Source organism: Cherax quadricarinatus, chromosome 73, assembly GCF_038502225.1.
Source record: "Cherax quadricarinatus isolate ZL_2023a chromosome 73, ASM3850222v1, whole genome shotgun sequence".
Lineage (NCBI taxonomy): Eukaryota > Metazoa > Arthropoda > Malacostraca > Decapoda > Parastacidae > Cherax > Cherax quadricarinatus.
The window spans coordinates 968,634-995,410 of NC_091364.1; the positions used below are offsets into that span (position 1 = coordinate 968,634).

General features: G+C 37.9%; 1 protein-coding gene across 2 annotated transcripts in view; it reads left to right on the plus strand.

The window, feature by feature from the left end:
* The window catches only part of Vps8 (vacuolar protein sorting 8), a 97,807-nt gene that overhangs the window by 40,437 nt on the left and 30,593 nt on the right, over positions 1-26,777 (plus strand). For both annotated transcript variants that reach the window (XM_070100519.1, XM_070100518.1), the window contains exons 9-13: positions 2,694-2,777; positions 5,044-5,193; positions 5,346-5,553; positions 7,458-8,077; positions 21,634-21,753. In XM_070100519.1, coding sequence (XP_069956620.1) covers positions 2,694-2,777; positions 5,044-5,193; positions 5,346-5,553; positions 7,458-8,077; positions 21,634-21,753 — 1,182 coding nt within the window. The remainder of the gene's footprint in view (positions 1-2,693; positions 2,778-5,043; positions 5,194-5,345; positions 5,554-7,457; positions 8,078-21,633; positions 21,754-26,777) is intronic.

A 26,777-nucleotide genomic window follows, 5' to 3' on the forward strand; every position in this document is an offset into this window, starting at 1 on the left:
TCTCCACTGCCTCCAACCGTCTCCTCGCTGCTGCATTTACCACCCAAGCTTCACATCCATATAAGAGTGTTGGTACTACTATACTTTCATACATTCCCTTCTTTGCCTCCATAGATAACGTTTTTTGACTCCACATATACCTCAACGCACCACTCACCTTTTTTCCCTCATCAATTCTATGATTAACCTTATCCTTCATAAATCCATCCGCCGACACGTCAACTCCCAAGTATCTGAAAACATTCACTTCTTCCATACTCCTCCTCCCCAATTTGATATCCAATTTTTCTTTATCTAAATAATTTGATACCCTCATCACCTTACTCTTTTCTATGTTGACTTTCAACTTTCTACCTTTACACACATTCTCAAACTCATCCACTAACCTTTGTAATTTTTCTTTAGAATCTCCCTTAAGCACAGTATCATCAGCAAAAAGTAACTGTGTCAATTCCCATTTTGAATTTGATTCCCCATAATTTAATCTCACCCCTCTCCCGAACACCCTAGCATTTACTTCTTTTACAACCCCATCTATAAATATATTAAACAACCACGGTGACATTACACATCCCTGTCTAAGACCTACTTTTACCGGGAAGTAGTCTCCCTCTCTTCTACACACCCTAACCTGAGCCTCACTATCCTCATAAAAGCTCTTCACAGCATTTAGTAACCTACCACCTATTCCATACACTTGCAACATCTGCCACATTGCTCCTCTATCCACTCTATCATATGCCTTTTCCAAATCCATAAATGCATATATATATATATATATATATATATATGCAAAACAACCACTCTGTAAGAATAGAGAAATTCCAAGCGCTTTCGTGACTACTCACATTATCAAGGAACTATAGTTCCTTGATAATGTGAGTAGTCACGAAAGCGCTTGGAATTTCTCTATTCTTTCAGAGTGGTTGTTTTGCATATTCTGAAATCACCTGTTTACTGTGATCTTATTGCATATTTATATATATATATTTATATATATATATATATATATATATATATATATATATATATATATATATATATATATATATATATATATATATATATATATATATATATATATATATATATATATATATATATATATATATATATATATATATATATATATATATATATATATATATATATATATATATATATATATATATATATATATATATATATATATATATATATATATATATATATATATATATATATATATATATATATATATATATATATATATATATATATATATATATATATATATATATATATATATATATATATATATATCTCTGAATATCTGATCTTCTGACAATAATTTGACATGTATAATAGTTAAACTTTTTTTTTTTTTTTTTTTTTTTATATTAGAAAAATTAAAGAACTAAGAATCGGGTCTAACCCATGTAGTATGTCACAAATACTATTTATTGATGAAGACAAAAGTTCTTGGTCTCTAAGTTACAGGTTTTATTTTGCAAATCAAAGTTTAACCCATTCAGGGTCCATACCGTAGATATACGGCTTTAAGTTGAGGGTCCAAATCGTAGATCTACACCATGAGCTCAGCTCACTCTGATAAGCTGTGAGCAGTAAATTTGGGCCTATTTATGAGAGAATACATCTATGTGGTATGTGTGCACCACATATAACAAATCCTGCAGCACACAGTGCATAATGAGAAAAAAAAAACGAGACTGTAATTTTCGATTAAAACTGATTTTGCAGTGTTTTTTTGTATGTTTTTTATAGTTGTATTTGCGACTTCTTGGTCTCATTTGATAGATTGAAAGATATATTACAGAAATAGAGATGATTTTGATTGGTTTTAATATTGGAAATAGCTTGAAACTGAGTTCAAAGTAGAGGAAATGTTAAATATTTGCCAATGTTAAAGAGTAAACAAATGACCTCACACGTCTAATACACACCAGCTGGTGGGTCTAATATTTGTTCATAAATGTGGTGATATTAGTTATACAATTATTACAATATTGCATAACAGTAAATCTATTTTTTGGTTTGAATAAAAGTTCATTATGTGAATAAAAAATCAAAGTGGAATTCATTTGTAAAGCCTCAAAATGTAGCTAATGAACAGAGGAGATGTTAGTTTAGTGCCAGGATGCCTGCATTGTTTATTCTGGACCCAATTTTGAAATTGGAATATTTTGAACTTTGCGTTAAATTAGCCAAATTACCATTTTCTGATGACTTTATTTTGTATTTGAAACAGTTGACGTGATGATTTCTTGTGCTCAGTCGATAGAATGGAAGTAATACTAGTGAAATAGCTAAGAATTTGGTTGACTGGTACAATGTAATTGGCCTAAAATGGGAGTCAAATTCGGCAAAGTCACCGATATGTAAATATCGCTGACACATCAAAATTCACGAGAGCACAGTTTTGTCAGTTTTCCATCAAATTTCATACTTTTTGTTTTATTACCTTCAGAAAAAGATTCTCTACCATTTCATAAGAAAAAATAATTTTTTTTTTTTAAATTCTTGGACCCTGGTGCACACTTTGAAATTTGGCCTCTGGACCTTGAAAGGATTAAAATAGGAATTGTACAGTAGCTAAATGTCCACCTTTCTTTAATTATGAAGATTAGGTTCTTGCATATAAACCTGTAGATAATATGTGAATTAATTCACTCTCATCAAATATTTCTTTTAAGGCATTATCTGGTGAAAGGGCTTGTTACCACTCAATGGTCAGCTTTGGATCACAAGTGCTTCTCCTCGGAACCAAGTCATTCCAGGTGAGACTGAGGAACTCTTAATCACAACACACTTTTTAGTTTTCATTTATTTCAATATACTCTTATTACTAAGCTCTAAAGGTAAAGTATAATGCAAGCAAGCCTTATTTTAAGTAACTCTGTATTATGTGCATCAAACTTGAGACAGTGCATTGCTCCACTCATCCAGGGCATAAAAAAAATTGATTGCTTGTCTCCAACAATTTAGAAAAATCTTTTAACATGGCTGCTTATCTATTCAAAAGATTAAAAATGTTACTGTTTTAAACTGTCTTAAAATTGTTAAATGAGGTTTACCAGCATTGTAAAAAGTCAGGTTTCACACTATTTTTAACTTCTCTTTTTCCTCCAGTACTTTTCTGTATTATCTGGGTGAGTGGCTCTCCAACCCATGAAATTGGGAAATGAGGAAATAATGATGAATTGATCAGCTAAATGTGTTTCAGTCGCTGTGCAATCCAAGAAAAGTAACCCCATATCCCATAAGTTCAGTCCCTTCTACCTCATTGCACACATAAGGAATAGTACAGAATGTAGCATAAGTCTCTGATACAGTTAAATATCAGCATTGAAGATTGGAAACCTATCAAAAAAGGCATTCACAAGTTTTCATGTGGAAACTAGTATCCCAATTTCTTTGATAAAAATGACAAATCAGTATATACACAGCTCAAAACTGATTCAAGTCTTCCACTAAGTAAGATACATTGGCTTTGAAAACTTAAAGTCAGTCAGAAAATGCATTCTTTAGTTACCACAGATATACCAATATCCCAAAGTATGGCAGTACTTTCAGTTTAAGGCCGGTCAAAGTTACATTCTTAGGTTATTGATATTTGAAACTTGAGTCCAGTTAGACGTAGTATTCACAAATTATTGCATTAAACCCCATTATTTTAATTTTTTCCAGTTTCTTCAGTAAAATAAACAACTTGGCACCTACACAGCAAAAATCAGTCTAATCCTTTATCTAAGTCAGGTAGCAGATCAGAAGAGGCATTCATCAGTAATTACACAGAAACCAATCTATTTAATAAAATTGGCAAATTAAAACTTGCACAATCCACAGTCAGCGTGAAGCTTCCTTTGAGGAAAACACCACCACCACCACCACCAAGCATTAAAAGCCAATCAGGAGATGCATTCTCCATAGGACCCAACAATACCAAGTTTATTAACCCGTAAACGGTTGTGTGTCTTTATATGTGTATGCTTCTGGACTGTTGTATTCTGAAAACCTCTGCAAAAACAGTGATAATGTGCGAGTGTGGTGAAAGTGTTGAATGATGATGAAAGTATTTTCTTTTTGGGGATTTTCTTTCTTTTTTTTTTGGGTCACCCTGCCTCGGTGGGAAACGGCCGACTTGTTTAAAAAAAAAAAAAAAAAAAACGGTCCAAACGTATATGTACGTTTTTTCAACATTTGAAAGTATGTAAAAAAAGTAGATCTTCTTTTTGTTTTTCTACATTTGAAAATGTGTAAAAAAACTGATCTACTTTTTTTTTTGTTATATTTGAAAATATGTAAAAAAAACTTAGATCTACTTTTGTAGCACTACACATGTGAACGTAGATCTGCTTGGACCGTTTACGGGTTAAATATGTCATTAAATTGGCAAATTTGCACTGCACAGCCTAAATCCAAATGGTATCATTCTTTTCTTAAGATTCATCAGCCATTTAAGATTGAAGTCATTCATAAAGTCACACAAGTTATTTCATAAGAAAATATCAAACCATTTTAAATATAAAATTGGCACCTTCACATCACAATAACAGTCCCAGTCTCTTCCTAAGCAGGATACACTAGACTAATGTTGCAAGGGTGAAGCCAGTTAGAAAAGGATTCTTCAAGTTATCATAATGAACCCAAAACTGGGATTGGTCTACCTTATTTAAAACTGAGCAGAGGGCACTTGCATAATCTAATAGTTGCATGAAGCTTTTACTAGGTCTTCAGTACAGTACACCATCATTGAAAAATTGACATTGTAAAAATGAGGTACTCTCAAGTTATAAAGTAAAACTTTGGAGGAAGAAAAAAATTCAGACAGTGCCTGCACTCTGAAGGAGGAGTGGAGATGTGTTGCAGTTTTTGAATTGCAGTGTCAGTACGCCTCTGACAAGAGAACGATGGAGTGAGTGATGATGAAAGTGTTTCTTCTTTTTCGGGTCACCCTGCCTTGGTGGGAAATGGCTAATGTTTTAAAAAAAAAAAAACTTCAGGGCACCCCTTTATGGATACCTAATTAGCAACATTTTGCAGGTGGTGACAGTGCGATCCTGGGTAGATCGGTTGGACTACTTGGTGAGAGGAGGTCATATGCGGGAGGCCCTTCAGCTTGCCCTTGATATCTATCAGGACAAAGCCCAAGCAATTGTAGGACTCAAACATAAGAAGGAAAAGAGGCAGCAGGTATTTTTCTTTAAACTTGGTTTGAATCAGGTCCTGAATTTCTGTTAGAAGAGATTGAATCAGAATCCCGCAATCTTTCAAATATTCTACTTTAGTTAAATTATTTTTATTCTATGAATTTTTATGTGTGTAATGTTATAATTGATTTACAGCTAGTACAAGAGAAGATTTCTGAGTTATTGATCCAATATCTAGACTCTGCCATTAGCGAGCTACCAGATCGAAGCAACTTGTCAGCACTTAATCAGCATTACACCCAGCTGGTTCCGCTGTGTGTACAGGTGGCAGTGGGGGCAAATTTGAAGGATGTTCTTTTCGGACGAATTTGGGAGACCTTTAGTGAAGATGGAATTTCAAAAGGTTGGGCATGTTGTATTTATTTATATTGTGTTTTGTTTAGGTATGATGAGCATGATTGATGTTTGGAGAGAGAAAATATGAGTTCCCTAGGTTATGAGTTTAGATAAAGCTAGTTGTAAGTGAATTGGAACCAGTGGTTTGTAATTTTGTAGTGAAATTAAAGAATTTGCTAGGTAGGGCATGCATTGATAATTACCTTTTTGTCATTACCTATTTGCATTCAAAGGTGTAGAGCTATTATCAAGGTGTACTTTTTTTTTTAACACTGGCTGTCTGACCGAGGCAGGGTGACCCAAACAAGAGAAACACTCACTGTCATTCACACTACCACTGTCTTGCCAGAGGTGCAGAGATATGACAGCTCAGATGTCACTCCAGACAACAAAGATGCACTTGTACTGTTTAATTACAGTAATTAATCATACTCCTTTTTTTAATTTCATGTAGTTGTAAATACGCTATTATCTATTTCGTCAGACAGTTATCCCTCTACAAATTTACCGCTTCCGTATTCGTGGATTTTAATTATCCAACATTTTAACTGATGTGACTAAATTAAATTACTATAGCCAGTATTTTTCTGGCTCAGTGTCTTTCTTATGTCCAAACCTCTTCATATTCTGGCCATTATTTCTATTGAATGTCAGTATTAACCAAATTAGAGCGATACATTACATATCCTGAATTGATACAAAAATTATAATACAGTAAACCTCTCATTAGTGGATTTTGGCAATTTTGGACAAAAATTGGCTGGACAAATGCTCTAATTATTGGACAAAGTGGACGTAAGTCTGCAAATCCACATTTTGTCCCTTTTGATAGTGTCTGGTTGTCTTCTGAAGTATCAAGCCAAGTCTGCTAACTTCAATGTTTGGTATGGGCCAAAATGGCCACGTCCAGGACCTACCCATTTCCATTGTTCCTGATCCATTGGCCATCATCACCAGTTTATTGTTTGTGCTCACTCATGTATATACTCTTCATTCAGTCTCTAATTTTTCCCTGGATTTAAAGCATTTTGTGTGACTGTATTAACATATTAAGTACAATTATTAATGGCTTCTAAAGCAAGTGGTGGTGCCAGAAGAAGACATATAGCTCTCAGTGTTAAGAAATTTGATTTAATAAAGAAGGTTCAGTCTGGTGTGTCATTGGCATGGGTATGTAAAATCTAAGTCTTCTCATCCATGTATGTATTCTCAGCCCTCTACATCTCAGTCATCTACATTATTTTCACTTCTAGGGCTTAACATCTCTTTTGACTTAGAATAAAATTTATTTTGAGTCACCATTATCGATCACAGCAGTTATACCTCGTCTCTCCACGAAAAGGCAAGTAAAATTATTGTAAATTGCATAGAGTACTGTAAAATTACTGTACTGTAGTGCAACAGGTTGCAATACCTGTATTAGTGTTTTATGCATCAGTGGACCAAATTCACTACTTCAGAAGGAAACCAGACAATGATGAAATATTAATTTCATAATTCAGGAATTGTAGACAATGGGCACTATAGTAATGTATCTTGGAGAGGATGCCAACTGATGTGGTTGCCCTTTTTATGTGCTGAATGTAGGTGTTGAATTTCAAGTTGTTGTTGCAGTCATTTTTGCAGTGGGAAAACTATTAATCATAACATTTAGTGGATATTTGTAGCTCTTGATCCCAGACATCATGTAGAAGGTCTTATCAGTGTTAAGAAAGAGTTCATTGGTAGTCATCCAGGTAGATATCTTTATGAGCTCCTCATTGACTGTTTTATTGGGAGAATTTGGATTTGAGTGAAGAATGACAAAAGTTGTGTCTGTAAATGGAATTGGTCTAAGTTGTTGAGATGTAGATGTCTATTGATTGCTATTTGCTTATATTATGTTAATAATGTATTATTTTTGCTCTACAGGTATTTACTTGGAAGCACTTGAGCCTTACATATTGAGTGACCAATTATGTGATATGTCACCCAGTATAACCCAGTGTCTGCTTACCCACCAAGAGGTGTGTGGGAGACTTGAGGCAGCAGAGGCATGCATCGTCCACCTCCATGTAACTTCCCTCGACCTTCATCAGGCCATGACTCTCTGCTGGACCCATGGGTTATACGATGCAATATTTTATATTTATACCCATGGCATGAGGGATTTTGTTACTCCCCTCGAGGAGCTTACAACAGTGCTATGTAATGCTTTGGATAGTGGAAATGCATTGACACACAGCCAAGTGATGCTAGGGAATAAAATACTAGTGTATGTGTCTTGTTGTTTGGCTGGACGAGCATATCCACATGGTGATATTGATCCTCAAGAATTACAGCAAGTGAAACATGAAATTTTTAAATGTATTACATCTCTGCATTCAAAAAATGCTAAACCCACTGAAAATTCGTATCCATTCCTGAGAACTTTACTTAGATTTGACACAAGAGAATTCCTTAATGTACTGGCTTTAGCATTTGAGGAAGCAGAATTCACCTCTGAGCTTGGAATGCAACAGAGACAGCGAGTTGTTGACATTTTGCTTCAGGTGTGTGTTTTTATTCCTTTATCTCTTATATATAATATGGAAATTTTTGACTAATTTACACTTGCTGGGAATTACTATTTGGAAACATTTAAAGTGCTGTATATCATTGTAATATGTTCATTCATCTTTCAGTATTATGTCCTAGCAGGCTGCTTTTGGTCAGTATATCCTTTCACAACCCTTCAGAAGGTAAGGGGGGTACCTTGACACTGGTGAAGAGGTCTTTATCCAAGAATTGGAGTTACCCCTCACCTTCCTTGGATCAGACTTGATTACTTCCTATTCCTCAGGTGTCATTTGACCCTCACCAGGTTAGAGCTTCTCCACAAATATTATAATACAGTACTCGTTCCACAAGATATCTTTTGATTGATTGCCGCATTCATTGAAGAGGACACCAACTTCATTTCTGACATCTCCAACACCCTGACATGGTTACTTTGTCTGCTCTCCTCTCTGACAGTCACACCTTTGCTGGAGACACTCATTTGTTTTGTAACTGATACTGGTTTACTTCATGAATTGTAATCATTATTTGCTCAGCGGATATTCTTCCCTCAGCACCTCTGCCTTACTTGTTTATCCCCCCTTCCATCTCTCTACCTTCTGACATATGGCACTGTATTATCTTTATGGGTAGTAACTACAGTATCTATAAAAAAAAAATTATTAAAATGATGCCTCAACTTTTTAATTTTTCAGTTTTTTTTTTTTTCCTTCTGTCCAAAAATAACTGCGTTACCAGAAAGTAATATTTAATATAGAAATGTAACTATGTTCAATGGGAGCAAGTAAATAAAATTAATCTGGACATGTTTGTTAATTTTGGTAATGTAGGCAACTTTTGTAACTCATTGGAATTATTGTAATTGATTTAAGTTTGCATAAAACACTATTTCTTTGCTCCCTTTCCTTTCATGAAATGTAAAACTGAAGATCTTTATCTGAATTTGAGTTCTGTGGGTGGGAGGTACATTGCCTGCACTCTTAAGGATAGATGATGAGGTTCAGATGGTCATTCAGTTTGTCATGTCCTCACACTTCTGGCAAGATGGCTGTTGATAGAGTTTGGGTGAATGTATTCTTTTCTTTGGTTTATCCTACCTTGATGAAAAATGGCCAATGCAAAAAAAAAAAAAAAAAAAATTGTCAAGTTTCCCTGTTAAATTTCTTGTTTGTTGAATAATAAGAAATCACTTGTACAGAAAAACACAGGTAGAAAGAAATCTGTATGTTTAGAAAGAAAGGTGGTGGTCATTCTTCATATTGGAAAATAAATACATACTACTGTTCTGCCAAATGAGTGTAAGATGGAAACATGTATTTTATTTTGCATTATAGTAAGATTGCTGGTGTCTTTTTTCTGTCTCATAAACCACAAGATAACAGCTATATCTTGTTACCTTTACTTACACTTAGGTTATACTACACATGCATGTACACATTTATGTGTACACACTCATCTGAGTATTCTTTGATTTTTTCTTAATAGTTTTTGTTCTCATTATTTCCTTTCATCTCCATGGGGAAGTGGAATAAGAATCTTTCTTCTGTAAGCCATGCATGTTGTTGTAAAAGTGAACTAAAATGCTGGGAGCAGTGGGCTAGTAACCCCTTCTCCTGTATAGCTTACTAAAAATAAAAAGTAGAAAACCTTAAAGTTAGGATGCTTGAATGTGTGTGGATAGTGTGGATGATAAGAAAGAGATGATTGTTGATGTATGAATGAAAAGAAGCTGGATGTTCTGGCTCTAAGTGGAACAAAGCTGAAGGGGTTAGGAGAGTTTCAGTGGGAGAAATAAATGAGATTAGATCAGGGGTTTCTAATAGAGTTAGAGAAAAAGGAGTAGCAATAATGTTGAAGGATCAGTTATGGCAGGAAAAAGGGGGTTATATGGAGTAAAATAAGGGTCGGATGTGTTTATGGACCTTGAGAATAGAGAAGTGTAGAGAGAGAAAGATTTTGGAAAGATGTTAAATGAGTGCTTAGAGAAATTTGAGCCAAGTGAGAGAATATTGTGGTAGGAGACAGGGATGCTAAAGTGGGAGAAACAGTTGTAGAGGGCATGGTAGGTAAGTTTGGAGGACTTGAGGTAAATGATAATGGGAGATCTTTAATTGAACTATGTATAGAAAGAGGTTTGGTAATAGTAATACGTATTTTAAGAAAAAGAGGATAAATAAGTATACAAGATATGATATAGCGTGTTAATGAAAGTAGTTTGTTGGATTATGTATTGGTGGATAAAAGGTTGATGGGTAGACTTCAGGATGTACATGTTTATAGAGGCGCAACAGATATTTAAAATACACAAAAATTGTGTAAATGATTGTGAAAGCGTTTCTTTTTAGGTCATCCTGCCTCGGTGGGAAACGGCCAATGTGTTGAAAAAAATAGTTAAGGAATTATCATCATGTTTTTATTACAAAAGACAGCATAAATATATACTGACAACCAAGTTAAAATAAGAAATATAATTAATTAGAAATCCAAAAAGACAACAGTACATCATAAGCCTTGAGGAGCCACAAAGTAATCTAACACAACGTTTTTTTTTTTTTTTTTCAACAAGTGGGCCATCTCCCACCGAGCCAGGGTGACCCAAAAAAGAAAGAAAATCCCCAAAAAGAAAATACTTTCATCATCATTCAACACTTCCACCTCACACATAATCACTGTTTTTGCAGAGGTGCTCAGACTACAACAGTTTAGAAGCATATATGTATAAAGATACATAACATATCCCTCCAAACTGCCAATATCCCAGACCCTTCCTACATAAAAGATTTAGTGCACCCATGAACATAGTCTCCTACATAGTCTTCCATTTTAGAGAGATTCAAATTCAGGTTTATTTCTATATGATACATAGGGAAGGGGGACAAAAGAGATTGTAAAAATTATAGAGGAATAAGTTTACTGAGTATACCAGGAAAAGTGTACAGTAGGGTTATAATTGAAAGAATTAGAGGTAAGACAGAATGTAGGATTGCGGATAAGCAAGGAGGTTTCAGAGTGGGTAGGGGATGTGTAGATCAAGTGTTTACATTGAAGCATATATGTGAACAGTATTTAGATAAAGGTAGGGAAGTTTTTATTGCATTTATGGATTTAGAAGAAAAGGCATATGATAGAGTGGATAGAGGAGCAATGTGGCAGATGTTGCAAGTATATGGAATAGGTGGTAAGTTACTAAATGCTGTAAAGAGCTTTTATGAGGATAGTGAGGCTCAGGTTAGGGTGTGTAGAAGAGAGGGAGACTACTTCCCAGTAAAAGTAGGTCTTAGATAGGGATGTGTAATGTCACCATGGTTGTTTAATGTGTTTACAGATGAGGTTGTAAAAGAAGTAAGTGCTAGGGTGTTAAGGAGAGAGGTGGGATTAAATTATGAGGAATTAAATACAAAATGGAACGTGACACAGTTGCTTTTTGCTGATGATACTGTGCTTATGGGAAATTGTAAAGAAAAATTGCGAAGGTTAGTGGATGAGTTTGGGAGTGTGTGTAAAGGTAGAAAGTTGAAAGTGAACATAGAAAAGAGTAAGGTGATGAGGGTATCAAATGATTTAGATAAGGAAAAATTGGATATTAAATTGGGGAGGAGGAGTATGGAAGAAGTGAATGTTTTCAGATACTTGGGAGTTGACGTGTCGGCGGATGGATTTATGAGGGATGAGGTTAATCATAGAATTGATGAAGGGAAAAAGGTGAGTGGTGCATTGAGGTATATGTGGAGAAAAAAAACGTTATCTATGGATGCAAAGAAGGGAATGTATGAAAGTATAGTAGTACCAACACTCTTATATGGGTGTGAAGCTTGGGTTGTGAATGCAGCAGCGAGGAGGCGGTTGGAGGCAGTGGAGATGTCCTGTCTAAGGGCAATGTGTGGTGTAAATATTATGCAGAAAATTCGGAGTGTGGAAATTAGGGGAAGGTGTGGAGTTAATAAAAGTATTAGAGGGCTGAAGAGGGGTTGTTGAGGTGGTTTGGTCATTTAGAGGGAATGGATCAAAGTAGAATGACATGGAGAGCGTATAAATCTGTAGGGGAAGGAAGGCGTGGTAGGGGTCGTCCTCGAAAAGGTTGGAAGGAAGGTGGTAAGGGAGGTTTTGTGGGCGAGGGGCTTGGACTTCCAGCAGGCGTGCATGAGCCTGTTCGATAGGAGTGAATCGAGACGAATGGTATTTGGGACCTGACAAACTGTTGGAGTGTGAGCAGGGTAATATTTAGTGAAGGGATTCAGGGAAACCGGTTATTTTATATAACCGGACTTGAGTCTTGGAAATGGGAAGTACAATGCCTGCACTCTAAAGGAGGGGTTTGAGATATTGGCAGTTTAGATGGATATATTGTGTATTTTTATATGTATATACTTCTAAACTGTTGTATTCTGCGCACCTCTATAAAAACAGTGATTATGTGTGAGTGAGGCGAAAGTGTTGAATGTTGATGAAAGTATTTTCTTTTTGGGGATTTTCTTTCTTTTTGGGTCACCCTGCCTCGGTGGGAGACGGCCAACTTGTTAAAAAAAAAAAAAACATAGTTTATATTGCCTAATGAAGACTACCTTCTTCATATGTTGAAGAGGGTGTGTGACTGAGGCTGTATTTACAGGTTTCATTTTACTTGTGGTTTTCTGCCCTAGTGATTTCCCACAATTCATCACTCTTTGTTTCTGACATTTTAATCAGAGCCTCTTGTTTGTTGCTTAAAATAATCCTTAAAGACTTTTGCAAACATTGGTCTCAAACATTTATTTCTCATAAAATTATCGTTTTGTCATTCACCGGGTTTTCATGTAACAATTGTTAACAGCAATGCTACTTCGGTAGCATTGTAAATGGGTTGAGTGAATATTTTGTTAGTGGTTTGGGTTTGAGAAGGATGTGCCTAATATAGGCTAGTAGGCCTTCTGCAGTGTTCCTTCTTTCTTAAGTTCTTATTTTCTGATTTCATTCCTTATTCCTGAATAATATTTGCACTATATTAATCTTAGATGACTGTGAAACAGAAACCTGTAACTGTTTTGCATGATGGTAGGATTGCTGGTGTCTTTTTCTGTCTCATAAACACGCTAGATAACAGGGATATCTTGCTACTCCTACTTACACTTTGGTCACACTTCACAGACACGCACATACATATAAATATATATATATATACATACATCTAGGTTTTTCACCTTTTTCTAAATAGCTCTTGTTCTTTATTTCTTCTATTGTCCATAGGGAAGTGGAAAAGAATCTTTCCTCCGTAAGCCATGCGTGTCGTATGAGGCGGCTAAAATGCCGGGAGCGATGGGCTAGTGACCCCTTCTCCTGTAGACATTTACTAAAAGAGAGAAGAAGAAAAACTTTATAAAACTGGGATGCTTGAATGTGCGTGGATGTAGTGCGGATGACAAGAAACAGATCATTGCTGATGTTATGAATGAAAAGAAGTTGGATGTCCTGGCCCTAAGCGAAACAAAGCTGAAGGGGGTAGGGGAGTTTTGGTGGGGGGAAATAAATGGGATTAAATCTGGAGTATCTGAGAGAGTTAGAGCTAAGGAAGGGGTAGCAGTAATGTTGAAGGATCAGTTATGGAAGGAGAAAAGAGAATATGAATGTGTAAATTCAAGGATTATGTGGATTAAAGTAAAGGTTGGATGCGAAAAGTGGGTCATAATAAGCGTGTATGCACCTGGAGAAGAGAGGAATGTAGAGGAGAGAGAGAGATTTTGGGAGATGTTAAGTGAATGTATAGGAACCTTTGAACCAAGTCAGAGAGTAATTGTGTAAGGGGACCTGAATGCTAAGTAGGAGAAACTTTTAGAGAGGGTGTGGTAGGTAAGTTTGGGGTGCCAGGTGTAAATGATGATGGGAGCCCTTTGATTGAACTTTGTATAGAAAGGGGTTTAGTTACAGGTAATACATATTTTAAGAAAAAGAGGATAAATAAGTATACAAGATATGATGTAGGGCAAAATGACAGTAGTTTGTTGGATTATGTATTGGTAGATAAAAGACTGTTGAGTAGACTTCAGGATGTACATGTTTATAGAGGGGCCACAGATATATCAGATCACTTTTTAGTTGTAGCTACACTGAGAGTAAAAGGTAGATGGGATACAAGGAGAATAGAAGCATCAGGGAAGAGAGAGGTGAAGGTTTATAAACTAAAAGAGGAGGCAGTTAGGGTAAGATATAAACAGCTATTGGAGGATAGATGGGCTAATGAGAGCATAGGCAATGGGGTCGAAGGGGTATGGGGTAGGTTTAAAAATGTAGTGTTAGAGTGTTCAGCAGAGGTTTGTGGTTACAGGAAAGTGGGTGCAGGAGGGAAGAGGAGCGATTGGTGGAATGATGATATAAAGAGAGTAGTAAGGGAGAAAAAGTTAGCATATGAGAAGTTTTTACAAAGTAGAAGTGATGCAAGGAGGGAAGAGTATATGGAGAAAAAGAGAGAGGTTAAGAGAGTGGTGAAGCAATGTAAAAAGAGAGCAAATGAGAGAGTGGGTGAGATGTTATCAACAAATTTTGTTGAAAATAAGAAAAAGTTTTGGAGTGAGATTAACAAGTTAAGGAAGCCTAGAGAACAAATGGATTTGTCATTTAAAAATAGGAGAGGAGAGTTATTAAATGGAGAGTTAGAGGTATTGGGAAGATGGAGGGAATATTTTGAGGAATTGTTAAATGTTGATGAAGATAGGGAAGCTGTGATTTCGTGTATAGGGCAAGGAGGAATAACATCTTGTAGGAGCGAGGAAGAGCCAGTTGTGAGTGTGGGGGAAGTTCGTGAGGCAGTAGGTAAAATGAAAGGGGGTAAGGCAGCAGGGATTGATGGGATAAAGATAGAAATGTTAAAAGCAGGTGGGGATATAGTTTTGGAGTGGTTGGTGCAATTATTTAATAAATGTATGGAAGAGGGTAAGGTACCTAGGGATTGGCAGAGAGCATGCATAGTTCCTTTGTATAAAGGCAAAGGGGACAAAAGAGAGTGCAAAAATTATAGGGGGATAAGTCTGTTGAGTATACCTGGTAAAGTGTATGGTAGAGTTATTATTGAAAGAATTAAGAGTAAGATGGAGAATAGGATAGTAGATGAACAAGGAGGCTTTAGGAAAGGTAGGGGGTGTGTGGACCAGGTGTTTACAATGAAACATATGAGTGAACAGTATTTAGATAAGGCTAAAGAGGTTTTTGTGGCATTTATGGATTTGGAAAAGGCGTATGACAGGGTGGATAGGGGGGCAATGTGGCAGATGTTGCAGGTGTATGGTGTAGGAGGTAGGTTACTGAAAGCAGTGAAGAGTTTTTACGAGGATAGTGAGGCTCAAGTTAGAGTATGTAGGAAAGAGGGAGATTATTTCCCAGTAAAAGTAGGCCTTAGACAGGGATGTGTGATGTAACCGTGGTTGTTTAATATACAGTGGACCCCTGATTAACGATATTTTTTCATTCCAGAAGTATGTTCAGGTGCCAGTACTGACCGAATTTGTTCCCATAAGGAATATTGTGAAGTAGATTAGTCCATTTCAGACCCCCAAACATACACGTACAAACGCACTTACATAAATACACTTACATAATTGGTCACATTAGGAGGTGATCGTTAAGCAGGGGTCCACTGTATTTATAAATAGTGGTTGTAAGAGAAGTAAATGCGAGGGTCTTGGCAAGAGGTGTGGAGTTAAAAGATAAAGAGTCACACAAAGTGGGAGTTGTCACAGTTGCTCTTTGCTGATGACACTGCTCTTGGGAGATTCTGAAGAGAAGTTGCAGAGGTTGGTGGATGAATTTGGTAGGGTGTGCAAAAGAAGAAAATTAAAAGTGATTACAGGAAAGAGTAAGTTATGAGGATAAAAAGATTAGGTGATGAAAGATTGGATATCAGATTGGAGGGAGAGAGTATGGAGGAGGTGAATGTATTCAGATATTTGGGATTGGACGTGTCAGCGGATGGGTCTATGAAAGATGAGGTAAATCTTAGAATTGGTGAGGGGAAAAAGGTGAGCGGTGCACTTAGGAGTCTGTGGAGACAAAGAACTTTGTCCTTGGAGGCAAAGAGGGGAATGTATGAGAGTATAGTTTTACCAACGCTCTTATATGGGTGTGAAGCATGGGTGATGAATGTTGCAGCGAGGAGAAGGTTGGAGGCAGTGGAGATGTCATGTCTGATGGCAATGTGTGGTGTGAATATAATGCTGAGAATTCGTAGTTTGGAAGTTAGGAGGAGGTGCGGAATTACCAAAACTGTTGTCCAGAGGGCTGAGGAAGGGTTGTTGAGGTGGTTCGGACATGTAGAGAGAATGGAGCGAAACAGAATGACTTCAAGAGTGTATCAGTCTGTAGTAGAAGGAAGGCAGGGTAGGGGTCAGCCTAGGAAAGGTTGGAGGGAGGGGGTAAAGGAGGTTTTGTGTGCGAGGGGCTTGGACTTCCAGCAGGCATGCGTGAGCGTGTTTGATAGGAGTGAATGGAGACAAATGGTTTTTAATACTTGACGTGCTGTTGGAGTGTGAGCAAAGAAACATTTATGAAGGGATTCAGGGAAACCGGCAGGCCAGACTTGAGTCCTGGAGATGGGAAGTACAGTGCCTGCACTCTGAAGGAGGGGTGGTAATGTTGCAGTTTAAAAACTGTAGTGTAAAGCACCCTTCTGGCAAGACAGTGATGGAGTGAATGATGGTGAAAGTTTTTCTTTTTCGGGCCCCCCTGCCTTGGTGGGAATCGGCCAGTGTGTTAATAATGATAATAATATTAATCTTAGACTCTACATTGTTACTACTTCCTCTTCACTGCATCATTCAAATTCCGTGCTTCACACCCAAACAAACTTGTCAGCACCACTTTGTATTGCTCATATACAATTCCTATTTTGCATCCATTGACAAACGTCTTTCTTTTCACAGATTCCTCAACACTCCTGCCACTTTCTTTCCCCTCGTCTATTCTGTGATTTACCTCATCCTTCATAGACCCATCTGCTGATACATCCATTCCCAAGTATGTAAAACTGAATACATTCACTTTCTCCATTTTCCTTCCTTTTATCCTCACCACATGTCTTTTAATTCCTATACTTCTACTACTTCTCATCAGCTTACTCTTTCCTGCACACTTATAATATACATAATACTGTAAACTAATGAGTATAATTATTGAAATACATACACTCTCTCATTCCCTTGGTGTCCCTTTCCTACCAACAGAGACGTGCCTATTTCACTATGTATGTATGGTAGTGAAGGAATTACTGCGCATTGAATATGTAAATATTTTTTTCAACAAACCGGCCATAATTTGGTAAATGGCATAAGGAATAATAAGGAAGTCAGTATTAATATTTTAATGTGCTAAAGACATTGCAGAAGATTGGTATTTAGTTACCAAAAGTATAATTCAGAGGGCAGAGGAGTAGTAGTAGAGTTGTTTTTGGCATTTAGAGAGGATGGAACAAGATAGGATAACACTAAGAGGGTTACCTCTACCACTACTACCTCTCTTGGTCCCATCCCTGTCTGCTCACCTATATATATAGTGGTTCCCTCTATCTTTTGTGTTAGTGTGACTTTGTAAATAGTCCAAGATAGACTGAAACACTGTCATAAGCGTATCTCTTCCATGTGCGGGTTATTTGTGTAGGGAGAGTTATGGATTATCTTGGGATGGATTGGCATTTAGAGGGGTAGAGGAGGTTTTGAGTGCTGGATGTTGAAACATCCAACAGGCTTGTGTGAGCACACTGGGTCGGAGTGAGTGGACTTGGTGTTGTTGAAGTGTGTGCAAGTTAATGGTTTGAAGGGATTCAGGGAAATGAATTAACTGGATTTGTTTTCTGGAGATGGGAAGTACAGTGCCAGCACTGTAAAGAAGGGGTGAGGATGTTTCAGGTTGGAGGGTCATATGAGCTGTGATGTCAGCTTGCTTCTGGCAAGGCAGCAATTAAATGAAGGATGGGGAATGTTTCCTTTTTATTATTTTGTGATCATCCTATCTTGGTGGTAGATGGTCTGTGTGTTAATAAAATGTAGGTGAATTTGTGCATAGTTGCTATGAATGTAATTAATTTGATACAGTGATAAATGGAACTAATATTAATACATACTGTATTAATGCAGTGTGACTGTAAATAATAACAAGGCTCTAAAAGATGGCAGCTGCCCTTCTTTGGATCGTACCTGATTACCTCCCATTTCCCAGGCACTGTATGATCTCTACAGACTTACTGCTTTCCCATGATTATTCTGACCACAGATGGTTGGGGTTTGAACCCATAGCAAGTGAGTCCTAAAACTCCAGGCCAGAGTGTAAGCCAATCAACCAACTGGCTCTAATAAGATTCATCCAACTAGGTATATTTCTGTATATTCCATGGATTGTTTCCTTTTGTGGTATTACGATTTCTTAAGCTGTGCACATTCTGTAATAATAATAATAATAATAGTGTTGAAGGTGTGTGCAAAGAAAGATATCTGTATAAATGTTGGGGATTAAGTACCAAATAGTTCCATGGCCTATTCATGTGCTTTCTTAACTCAGGGTAAATTAAGATGACCAAATTCCTTTACATTGCTAAAACTTAACACATTTTCAACTGTTCATAGTAAGTTTATACATAAAACAAGGGTTATACTATGCCTGTTTTCCTCTCATATTCTCTCTCTCAAAGTTGTTTCATAGTTCAAACTGCACAGCCATTTTCCTACAAATAATTTGTCATAGAAGAGAGGGAGACTATTTCCCAGTAAAAGTAGGTCTTAGACAGGGATGTGTAATGTCACCATGGCTGTTTAATATATTTATAGATGGCGTTGTAAAAGAATTAAATGCTAGGGTGTTCGGGAGAGGGGTGAGATTAAATTATGGGGAATCAAATACAAAATGGGAAGTGACACAGTTACTTTTTGCTGATGATACTGTGCTTATGGGAGATTCTAAAGAAAAATTGCAAAGGTTAGTGGACGAATTTGGGAGTGTGTGTAAAGGTAGAAAGTTGAAAGTGAACATAGAAAAGAGTAAGGTGATGAGAGTATGAAATGATTTAGATAAAAATTGGATATCAAATTGGGGAGGAGGAGTATGGAAGAAGTGAATGTTTTCAGATATTTGGGAGTTGACGTGTCAGCGGAGGGATTTATGAAGGATGAGGTTAATCATAGAATTGATGAAGGAAAAAATGTGAGTGGTGCATTGAGGTATATGTGGAGGCAAAAAATGTTATCTATGGAGGCAAAGAAGGGAATATATGAAAGTATAATAGTACCAACACTCTTATATGGGTGTGAAGCTTGAGTTGTAAATGCTGCAATGAGGAGGTGGTTGGAGGCAGTGGAGATGTCCTGTCTAAGGGCAATGTGTGGTGTAAATATTATGCAGAAAATTCGGATTGTGGAAATTAGGAGAAGGTGTGGAGTTAATAAAAGTGTTAGTCAGAGGGCTTAAGAGGGGTTGTTGAAGTGGTTTGGTCATTTAGAGAGAATGGATCAAAGTAGAATGACATGGAGAGCGCATAAATCTGTAGGGGAAGGAAGGCGGGGTAGGGGTCGTCCTCGAAAAGGTTGGAGGGAGGGGGGTAAAGGAGGTGTTGTGGGCAAGGGGTTTGGACTTCCAGCAAGCGTGCGTGAGCGTGTTAGATAGGAGTGAATGGAGACAAATGATATTTGGGACCTGACGATCTGTTGGAGTGTGAGCAGGGCAATATTTAGTGAAGGGATTCAGAGAGACCGGTTATTTTATATAACCGGACTTGAGTCTTGGAAATGGGAAGTACAATGCCTGTACTCTAAAGGAGAGGTTTGAGATATTGGCAGTTTGGAGGGATATATTGTGTATTTTTATACGTATATATTCTAAACTGTTGTATTCGGGGCACCTCTGCAAAATCAGTGATTGTGTGTGTGAGGTGAAAGTGTTGAATGTTGATGAAAGTATTTTCTTTTTGGGGATTTTCTTTCTTTTTGGGTCGCCCTGCCTCGGTCAGAGACGGCTGACTTGTTGAAAAAAAAAAATTAAATACACCTTTGACCACAACCACCCATATTATAATTGGTGGTTCCACCACCTTAAATGCTGTACACAGCTATCACATATTTGTATTATTCTCTTCCTCTGCATTTATCTCACTTTCCTCCATATACCACTACTGAGTTCCTCACAAGAAGTGAGGAATTTGGTACAGAGGCCAATGACTAGGCCTCTACTTTTATTTTCATCAGGATACCCGTTACCTCTGTTACTTTCTTTGTTTCTGTGGCCCTGTAAGCCTATGGTTTATGAACATTTTACTTATGTTAGTAGATCTTAGCAGTTGCAGTTGTCACCCTTCTTTCTTATTTCTTTATTGTTGTCAGGTTCTTTGTGCTACCTTATCTTTCTGATCTTCCTTCCTCTTACTCCTCCCTCTCACCTTGGAAATCTCCTTGGCTCAGGTCTGCCTAGGAGACTGCCCAGGCCTTTTTAATGTTTGTATAATCCAAGGATGACTGTTGCAGTCAGCTAGCATTTTCACACAAGAGTTATGAGCTTTTTCTCCCTGATGCCATCTACATTGTTCCTCCTTATTTGTCATATTCTGTCTCTCATTGCATTCCAAGTGATTCAGATCTTTCGTTCTTCGGCTCTCCTTGTCCTGCATTCAATGTTGGTTTTGTTGCAGTTTCAGCAGATGTAATTTTTTTTTCTGGGTCCCTGATCAAACAGGAGTTGAGGGCAATAAGCTTGTGGACTCTTCTGCTCATTGTGTACCTCAGGCATTTTCATTCTCCTTCAGGTAGTTGCCATTGCCATAATATTTCAGTATGTGAAGTTGCTGTTATCTTTATTGGGCTGTGCTATTCACCATCAAGCTGTTGTTAATCAAGCCACAATAAAGCTCCTGGCAATCCTCATGCACCTGTACATTGGTCACATCAATCGAGGACATAGTCATCTCATGGGAGATGCCCAGTGTTACACTGAAAGGATTCAGCTCAGGATGATAGTCCATCTTTTTTAACTAATTGTTCTGTTGATCAGAGAGTTCCCTGACTATTTTTTAACCTCCTTCAGTGCTCTGATATGCTTATTCTGTTTGCCTTTCTCTTGGACAGTTTCACCTTCAATGCATTTCTTTTCTTCAACACATCAGCCATTTCCACCAAAGTAGAGTAACCCAGAAGGAAAGAAAACACATTCACTGTCATTCATTCAGTTGCTGTCTTGCCAGAAGTTTGCTTCCATCACAGTTTTATCTTTATCAATGTTGCTACACTGATAATAACCCCTCCTTTTGCCTTTGTGCTTACTGACATTTGTACCTTCTTTCCAAGCCAGCCTGCCTCACCCCCACCATTCAGCATTAAATAACCCTAAACAGGTTTAACACTTTCTACGAATATAGTACATCCTTTATCATAACACTTACCACAATAATATATATGAAGATTTATTGTATCATAGACATTTCATTGTTTAGATAGATTGTCTTGTAATAATAGTTTTTATTGTCTTGTTACAGAGTAATTATTTACATGTATTTCAAAGGACAAATTTCCATAGAGGTGTTAAAGTTATTCTCTGATGTAAATATCTTCAGGTGATGGTGGAAGGAGAGGGCTTTGGACCAGCACAGTTGGGATCTCTCTTTACTTTCATTGCTCGTCAGATGTCTCGGCAGCAGGGTGCCATTGCAATCAATAGACAACTTTTTGATCAGGTAAAAAAAATATTTATATTTTCAAGCAAATTCAATAAACACAATTTTAAAGTAAACATTTATATAAGATAAAATAGTCATTCTTCAAATAATGTTTTTTTTTTTTTTATGATTAAGGAAATTAAAAGGAAGAAATACACAAAGCTGCAGGTACAGTATAACAACTTGTCTAACACTGTAACTCTTCAGACAACCACCAGCAATCTCACTGATTAAACGTTGGGTTGTACTTAGCAGATAGAGGATCAAACTTCTGCCATTCCATGCACTGAATGGCCCACATGAGTTTAGCACTTCACATGAGTAGTAATGTAACCCATCATTCAACTACAACTTGTAGAAAGGAAGAGTAAGTTTGTTAGTGATATGTGTTAGTATACCTGGCATTTGAAACACTATAGAGATTAATAACTGTAATTAGAAAAAGAACTCCACTGTTTATCAAAATTTTTCTGTTGTGGTTTGTGATAAAAAAAATTCTGAAGATGGTTAAAAGCACAAGAACCTTTTTATGCATAGCATTTCACATCAATATTTCATTAATGACAAGCAATAAAGTAAGGAGTAATTCTTTTGAGCTCAGATATGAGGTGATTGCTTAAATTTCCTTTAAACAACCAGTTAAAGGGGAGAGTAGAATACAAAAAATGGAAGGCACCAAGCACTATAATTTGAGTGAGTAGATATGGTAAGTAACAGAAATATGTATCATTATGAAGGGACTCTTGCCAAGAAAGGTCATGGTAGGCAAAACTGAGCTAATGATTGTTGCCAAACTTCAAAATCAGATAGGAGTGAATGGAGACAAATGGTTTTGGGGGCATGACGAGCTGGAAATATTAACACATATGCAGTATAATGTGATCCTTTATTGACAACGTTTCACCCACACAGTGGGCTTTTTCAAGTCACAAACAGATATACCTGGGGTGGAAAGTACGCGAGTATTTATTGTCAGGTTCAGAATGCTGTGGTCAGGTGGAGAATGCTGCATCTGATGATCTACCGAGTGGGGTTATATAACCCCACTCGGTAGATCATCAGATGCAGCATTCTCCACCTGACCCAGCATTCTGAACCTGACTATAAATACTCTCATACCTTCCACCCCAGGTATATCTGTTTGTGACTTGAAAAAGCCCACTGTGTGGGTCAAACGTTGTCAATAAAGGATCACATTATGCTGCATATGTGTTTATATTTCCATTGTGTCGGTATTTTATACCATTTATTTCTGGCATGACGAGCTGTTGGAGTGTGATCAGGGTAATATTTTGTGAAGGGATTCAGGGAAACTGGTTAGCTGGACTTGAGTCTTGGAGGTGAGAAGTACAATGCCTGCATTTTAAAGGAGGGGTTTGGGATATTGGCTGTTTGGAGTAGGGATGTATCGGATATCCGTATCCGCGGAACATCTGCACAATTTCTTACATCCGCATCCTTATTTTTTTCTAAACGAGATATCCACATCCTCAATCATCATTAAATAAATATCTGCGTTTGCATCCGCGCCAAACAAAGAGGATGTGACGGATGTTATAACCTAAATTACAGAGCTTGCATGTTTATTTCCCAACAGTAGGCCTGTTGCCCCATACTCGGCAGGTCCTTCACAAATCCAATCCACTAACAGAATAAACGTTACCTAAACAATAAGCCTTGACAATTCCATTTACTCATGTGCAAGTCCCTCTCAAATCCAACCCCTCTCCCTCATGTACTTACCCAACCTAAATTTGAAACTACCCAAGGCTTTAGCTTCAATAACCATACTAGGCAGACCGATCCACTCGTCAACTACCCCATTACTAAACCAATACTTTCCTATATCCTCTCCAAATCTAAACTTATCTAATTTGAATCTATTAATGCAGTTTGTATTTATCCAACCTAAATGTGAAACTACCCATGTGTAAGTCCCACTGTGTGTGTGAGACTCTCACACAGTCACTCACACTGTGGAGGTGTATGAATGAAAAACAAGAATTAATATAGGGGATGTAAATAGCGTTTGATAAATATATTAGATTGGATAAACACATGAGTGAGAGGGGTTGGATTTGAGTGGGACTTTCACTTGAGTAAATAGAATTATCAAAGCTTATTGCTTAGGTAGCATTGAAAATTGGGTTGGGCAAATATTCTGTTAGTGGGATGGATTGTGAAGGACTTGCCTAGTATGGGCCAACAGGCCTGTTGCAGTGTTCCTTCTTTCTTATGTTTTTAAGTTGGGTTAGAAAGACACGTAAGCAAACACTATAACATATTTATTAGAAAACGTTTCGGTCCTGGGACCTTGATCACTTCTAACATACAGAGGTAGAAAGACATTATATATAGGCGGAGAGTGAGATGTGACGCACGTGACCTGAGGAAAGTCATAAGAACATAAGAATGGAGGAACACTGTAGAAGGCCTACTGGCCCATGCGAGGCAGGTCCTTATCAAAACAACCTCTACCTATGATGAGGACGGGTAGACGATGAAATCATGTGACTCCTGTGTTGTTGGGTTGGTGCTGCTTAAGTATCATGTGTGCCAATGTTTTTGAAATTTTGTAGTTTCCAGTGTTGCGTTCTATAGTGTCGGTGACGGCGATTAGTGAGGCTTCTAGGCACCATTGGCATCTGAGGTCTGGTTCGGTGAGAACGAGTTGTGCCTCATTCCAGTTCATCAAATGCCCCGTGGAGTCTCTGTGGAGGACACAGGCGTACCTTACATCGTCTCTGTTAGAGGCATTTCGATGCTCATTCAGGCGGACTGCAAGATCTCTGCCTGTCTCGCCTACATATTTCTTGGGACAGAACCCACAGGGGATAGTGTAGATGCCTGCTGTAGAAGTTAGAGGTGTGGGGCTGCGTTTCGTAGTGAGGTCTTTGATAGATGATGTGTTTATGGTGGAAACGTTGATGTTATTCATAGCAAGTGCCCGGCGAGTATTCGTGGCAACATCGCCACATGGGAGTACCATGAACAGCCCCCAAAACAGTTCATGGTACTCCCATGTGGCGATGTTGCCACGAATACTCGCCGGGCACTTGCTATGAATAACATCAACGTTTCCACCATAAACGCATCATCTATCAAAGACCTCACTACGGAACGCAGCCCCACACCTCTAACTTCTACAGCAGGCGTCTACACTATCCCCTGTGGGTTCTGTCCCAAGAAATATGTAGGCGAGACAGGCAGAGATCTTGCAGTCCGCCTGAATGAGTATCGAAATGCCTCTAACAGAGACGATGTAAGGTACGCCTGTGTCCTCCACAGAGACTCCACGGGGCATTTGATGAACTGGAATGAGGCACAACTCGTTCTCACCGAACCAGACCTCAGACGCCGATGGTGCCTAGAAGCCTCACTAATCGCCGTCACCGACATTATAGAACGCAACACTGGAAACTACAAAATTTCAAAAACATTGGCATACGTGATACTTAAGCAGCACCAACCCAACAACACAGGAGTCACATGATTTCATCGTCTACCCATCCTCATCATAGGTAGAGGTTGTTTTGATAAGGACCTGCCTCGCATGGGCCAGTAGGCCTTCTACAGTGTTCCTCCATTCTTATGTTCTTATGACTTTCCTCAGGTCACGTGCGTCACATCTCACTCTCCGCCTACATGTATATATAATGTCTTTCTACCTCTGTATGTTAGAAGTGATCAGGGTCCCAGGACCGAAACGTTTTCTAATAAATATGTTATAGTGTTTGCTTATGTGTCTTTCTAAACCAACTTGTCGGTATTTATTACCAAGGTTTATACCATGTTTTTAAGTGAATGTGACCTGACCTGACTAAGAATATAAGAAGAACATAAAAAAGAAGGAACACTGCAGTAGGCCTGTTGGCACATACTAGGCAAGTCCTTCACAAATTCAACCCACTAACAGAATAAACGCTATCCAAGCAATAAGAAGAACATAAGAATGGAGCAACACTGCAGAAGGCCTACTGGCCCATACAAGGCAAGTCCTTATCAAAACCACCACTACCCAAAGCTACTCAAGAATTCACTCCCGCATCCACGACACCAATCAAACTCATCCCCTCCCACTCATATATTTGTCCAATCTCTCTTTAAAGCTACCCAAGGTTCTAGCCTCGATCATAATAAGCTTTGATAATTCTGAGTGGGACTTGCACGTGAGTGGGACTCACGTGCAAGTCCCACTCAAATCCAACTCCTCTCACTCATGTATTTATCCAACCTAAATTTGAAACTACCCAAGGTGGGAGAATTGGACCTGCCTCACACGGGCCAGTAGGCTTGCTGCAGTGTTCCATCTTAATTTTGTGTGGAGCGTCAGTCATCTCTACATAACTCCACCTGCTGTGCATTCCTTGAGTGATGGTGAAATTGCTGAAATGGTATTAAATACAAATAAGCATGTGATAAATGGTTTGGAAACTGACAGCTTAAAGAATTGAGACACTTATGCAACATATGGGAATCTTTATTGAAGAAACTTTTCGCCACACAGTGGCTTCATCAGTCCAATACAAAGCAGGAAGGCATAAGGAGAGGAGTTTCAAGTAATCAGTCCCTCAGCCTGGAATCGATGTGTTCAGTCCCTCACTCACAAGAGTATTTGTCATACGGTAAAAAAAAAAATCTAGTGTTCTATGACTATCCTGCAAAATTCGCATCCGCATCCACATCTGGGAGGATGTCAAGATGTGACATCCGCAATCCGCATCCGTATTGTACTATAAGCAGATATCCGTATTTGCATCCGCATCTGCAAAATAGGTAAGTAAGACATCCGAATACACATCTGCATCCGTGGATATCTAAATTTTCACATCCGATACATCCCTGGTTTGGAGTAGCACCTAAACTGTTATATCTGAGCTCCTCTGCAAAGATGGTGATTATGTGTGAGTGATGGTGAAAGTGTTGAATGATGATAAAAGTTTTTTCCTTCTTTTGGGGCTTTTCTTTATTTTTGGGTCACCCTGCCTTGGTGGGGAACGGCCGACGTGTTAACAAAAATTATTGTCATTTAAATTTAGAAT